The sequence below is a fragment of the Ostrea edulis genome, chromosome 1 (genome assembly GCF_947568905.1).
Source record: "Ostrea edulis chromosome 1, xbOstEdul1.1, whole genome shotgun sequence".
Lineage (NCBI taxonomy): Eukaryota > Metazoa > Mollusca > Bivalvia > Ostreida > Ostreidae > Ostrea > Ostrea edulis.
The window spans coordinates 52652793-52657379 of record NC_079164.1 but is presented as its reverse complement, the minus strand read 5'-3'; the positions used below and the strand labels follow the sequence as shown (position 1 = coordinate 52657379).

General features: G+C 35.7%; 1 protein-coding gene across 1 annotated transcript; it reads right to left on the bottom strand.

The window, feature by feature from the left end:
- Nucleotides 1-1974: 1974 nt before the first annotated feature.
- LOC125650322 (uncharacterized) lies at nt 1975-3535 on the bottom strand. The gene is made up of 2 exons (XM_048878506.2): nt 2738-3535; nt 1975-2453 (listed from the first exon to the last, which is right to left on the bottom strand). Exons 1-2 carry the CDS (start codon nt 3447-3449, stop codon nt 1999-2001), a joined length of 1167 nt encoding a protein of 388 aa, XP_048734463.1. The 5' UTR covers nt 3450-3535; the 3' UTR covers nt 1975-1998.
- Between the last annotated feature and the right edge of the window lie 1052 nt (nt 3536-4587).

The window sequence follows — 4587 nt, the reverse complement described above, 5'->3', positions numbered from 1 at the left end:
TTTAAAGATTTTCCCTATATATTCCCATGTAAAACTTAGATCCCCTATCATGGCCTCACCCTATTCCCGAAGGTCATGATTTGAACAAACTTGAATCTGCACTACCTGGGAATGCTTGCGTATTAATATGAGAAATCATGGCCCTGTTGTTCTGGAGAAGAAAACTTATAAAGATGTATCCTAAATATCCCCATTTAAAACTTATGCCTCCTGGCCGCATCCAACTCCTGGAGTCCATGATTTGAACAAACTTGAATCTACACTATGTCATGAAGCTTTCACGAAAAAGACTTTTCTGGCCCCGTGGTTTTTGAGAAAAATTTTAATTTCCCCATCCTTTTTTGCATGATTATCTCCTCTTTGAAGAGAGCATGACCATTTATTTGAACCAACTTGAATGCCCTTCACCCAAGGATGATTTGTTCCAAGTTTGTTTGAAATTGGCCCAGTGGTGCTTGAGAAGATTTTTAAATAATCCCCAAAATGTTTACTAATTCTTAATCATCTCCACTTCAAAAAGGGCTTGACACTTCATTTCAGCAAATTTGAATTCTCTTTACCCTACCATGCTTTTGTGGCAAGTTTTGGCTGAAATTAGCCCTGTAGTTTTTGAGAAGTCGAAAATGTTAATACATGTAGTGTATGGACGGACTGACGTTGGACAAAATATGATAAAAAAAAAAAAAAGAGAGCTAGAAATCAAGCTGAAAGGGATGTTTTTGTTTTCCTCAGCAACACTGAAAAGATTCTCCTCCAAACATCCCTGACAATATAGTGCTTTTTTCTATTCTACTTTGCAGGAAAAACATATTCGACTCGAGTAAAAGCGTTTACTACGATATTTGTACATTGCTTATTACTATCTTGGAAAATCAAACTGTGGCGTTTAGTGTTCGCTTTGTAACTGGGAGGTCGTGAGTTCGAGCCCCGCGTCAAACCTAAGCTGTAAACATGGGTCGCCAAACGCTCGGTATTTAGAAGTGAGAATCACAGGACCTTAAAAACGGAGGTCCCGTGTAGCTGCAGATGTTGGTACGTTAAAGAGCCATCACTGCTAGAGCCATAAGCGTAGGTCTAAATTTGTGGTTCTTCGCCTACATCTGGCGATGTCTCAATATGATTGAAATTCTATAAATCGAATATTGAATTTGAATTTCCATATCCTTTCTAGTCAATAGCTAATTTAGACTTTTAGCAACAAAGTTCTATTCACAAAAGTTTGGGACACAATATATCAACCCAATTTCTCGAAAATTTATAAAATATCAAATTGTATACGTAGTACATTCCTCACTCTTTTCAATAAGAAAGTCCATTTTGAATTCTAAAACATGGAGGGGAAAATCCGAATTGTTCTTTATGCACTTAGTATGCAGTGTAGAACTGCTATTTATATGCAATCTCTTAAAATTTAAGATGATTTCTACTTCTTGCTCTGATTACTGGTAGGAGTGAATCGTTATAGCTGTACAACGTATGCCACACATCTTCAAAAGGTAATATTCTGAAAGGGCCCTGCCGTCATAAAACTCTCAGAATTCTCAACAAGAAAATCAACTCTTGAAAATTTCTCAGCTAAGAATACTAGTATTCTCAAAATGACCCTTGTAAAACCACTTGAAAATATTCTTATACTTCATGATATTTTTTCATTCTAATTCTCACTTCATTGTGAATATAAAAAAAAACAAACCTTTCTTTAATCATTGTCTCGTTTGTCGCCTTTCTTTGCCTAATTACGACGGCGTATTCGTGCCAATTTAACCAAGCAGAAAAAATAAATCGTTTCTACGATTTAGAAAATCGTAGAAACGATTTAAAAGGTCGTTTCTATACGATTTAGAAAATCGTAGAAACGATTTAAAAAGTCGTTCCTACGATTTAGAAAATCGTTTCTACGATTTAGAAAATCGTTTCTACGATTTAAAAAGTCGTTTCTACGCGTAATCACGGGATCTTTCAATGAAATATGAATTAAGGCCTTTAAAAACTGCTTTATTAGTATAATTTCCATCCACTAAATGTTGACCGGAAATCAACTCCGCTATAGAGACTTCCTGCGTTGGGTCGTGTAGGATGGGTACGGACGAACACTACGTCACCTACGTTGACTTCCACCACTACCATCCCTGTCGTAATGCGAATGTTTCTGGACCCCTCGCTTGACGTATACGTGGCTCCCACAGAATTTGAGTTCACCACTAACTGGGAAAATATATGTCCCTCTGTATGGCAGTAGAGGCCCCACGTAAAAACATAGACGCCATGTTGTGGGACGATGAATGTTCCAGAGTATGGGTTGTAATGATTTCCAATGTTTGTGACAATTCTGTCGAACTTTAGAGTTACGGCCTCTGTCAGCCGGGTTTCATATACGGAAATATAGGCAGAAAATGCCGCTATCTCATGAACAGGAACGGGGGGATTCGTAGGGAGTTTTGTGGGGTGCATTCCTGAAAGAAAAAACACGTTTCTTCGAAACATGAAAATCATAATAGTAATTTAATCAGTAGCGTATTCAAAATTATTTTATTTCTAATGAACTAGTTTCGGAGGCAATGTGTCGGAGTCGAGAAATGTCTCTGCAGAAATCAACCAGGAAATGTGTGAATGTTGACAAATACGAACAATGTGATATAGAGCAGCTACATAGGGAAATTCTACAAAAATAGCTCATGTATTAAGCAGATATAACAAACAGCCCTTAAATTCAAATTAGACAAGACGCCTATCTTACCGCTCAAATCTCGCTTTGGTACTAATATTCCCAGTGATTTTTCTCCATTTTGAGTTTTAATCCCGGGTGAATTTGTCTTCTCGGTTTTATTTGCAAACCTTTCCCCGAAGTGACTGTCTGATTTTGTCAACGCATCTTGTGAAGAAAATTGTTTGGAATCTATTTCCTTATTCCCAAACCCTTTCTGCAACATATTTGTTTTTGATAGGTTTAGGTTTATTTGTGAAGCTGTAAATTTCTGATTTTCTTCTACATCTTTAAACACGATTTTTGACCTACTGTTCGTATCTAATTCGGTTGTCCTAGCATCCAGTTTCTCATTTATAGTTTTCTGCTTTTCAAAAAGCTTCAGTTTGTTTTGGATCCCGGTATTTGATTTTCCCTCCAATATATCTTCCAGTCGCTTTAGTCGTGCTCCCAGAATGTCCTGCGTACTCTCCAATCTTTCCTCTAGAGATATCCCATAATCCTCCAGCTTTCTTTTCATGATGTATTCCAAGCGCTGCCATCTTGCCTCCAACTGCTGTGTAACGGTAGATTCTACGATGCTCTTTACCAGGTCACCTAGAACAACGCTTTTTTCGTTTCTTGAAATGAGCTCCTTTAAAACTCCTTCAAGATTATTGAGTCTTTCTTCACATGACTTACCAAATGACAGCTTTGAAATTGTCGTCAGTAATATAAGAATAATAGTAGTGGATATTGACCACATCTTTCAGTTAAAACAAGAACAGACCTCAGAAAAGACTCTTGTCATTTTGCAATACTGATCTAATTATTAGAGTATATATACACCGTAGTTTGCTGACCCGCATGTTGTTTGATAACGACGATATAAGAATAACAGGTGTAAAGATTCTCAAATATCTATACTTGCATTAACTAATTTTGTGTCTGTAATAAGCATATGTGTCATTGTTTACATTTCTCAACGAAGGCACTGTGAGACACAAGTCAAATTCAATGTGACATAAAAACATATATTCATAAGCAAAGATTCTCTAAAGCCTGGTTACATTTGTCGTGCAGTTAATTTGTGTACGATTTTTCGTTCAGGGCATTGCAAGAGGCTACGAGGTTTATATTTACATTATACAGTGGAACCTCATTTATCCGGACGCTTTGGTTCCCGGCCAAATCGTCCGAATAAGTGAAGCATATCTGGATTGCCTTGATTTTTTAATATATAAAAGTTTATGACCTTTCATACCAATAGCAATAAAGAAGAATGCTGCATTACTATGTTTTGTATTAAAAATACTTTGATACATATTAGCAAATACATAACACTAAACATTATAAAAATTAAAATACTATGTATCTCATAACAATTGCACAATACAATTCATACTATGTACTTTTAAAACATATACAGTGTGTATGTACTCTGTATGGCTGTACTGTTAAATATTGATATTGTACTGTACAATTGGGTTAAGTTTTAGATTTGGTAATGTTTATTCATTCAAAATAATGTAATAAATACCAACTCGCGCTCTCTCAGTAGGCTAGTGAAAACAGGTGCTGATTTAAATTAGATGCATCACCAATCAATGTCATTATGTTCTCGAGTCTTTTTTTAAAAGAATGACGGGAAAAATATAATATTTGTATCAAAAATATTGTTATAATTTACAAATTTTCGAAATTAATGTCAACTGTTGACTTTAATGTACTTATCAAATTCACAGGCACTTGAAGTATGGATGGTGGCAATAATTTCTCTGAAATGTGTAAATTCCCTGTTTATCGTCCTTCTTTCGATTTATGTAATCATTTCATGCTTTTTATAAGCTTTAGAGATAATAAAATATATATACCTTGTATTCTATCTTAACCCCCCCCCCCCC

Coding starts and splice junctions, on each gene's coding strand:
- LOC125650322 (XM_048878506.2), bottom strand. CDS start 3,449: ATGTGGTCAATATCCACTACTATTATTCTTATATTACTGACGACAATT. Junction 2,454..2,737: donor ACCAAAGCGAGATTTGAGCG/GTAAGATAGGCG, acceptor TTTTTCTTTCAG/GAATGCACCCCACAAAACTC.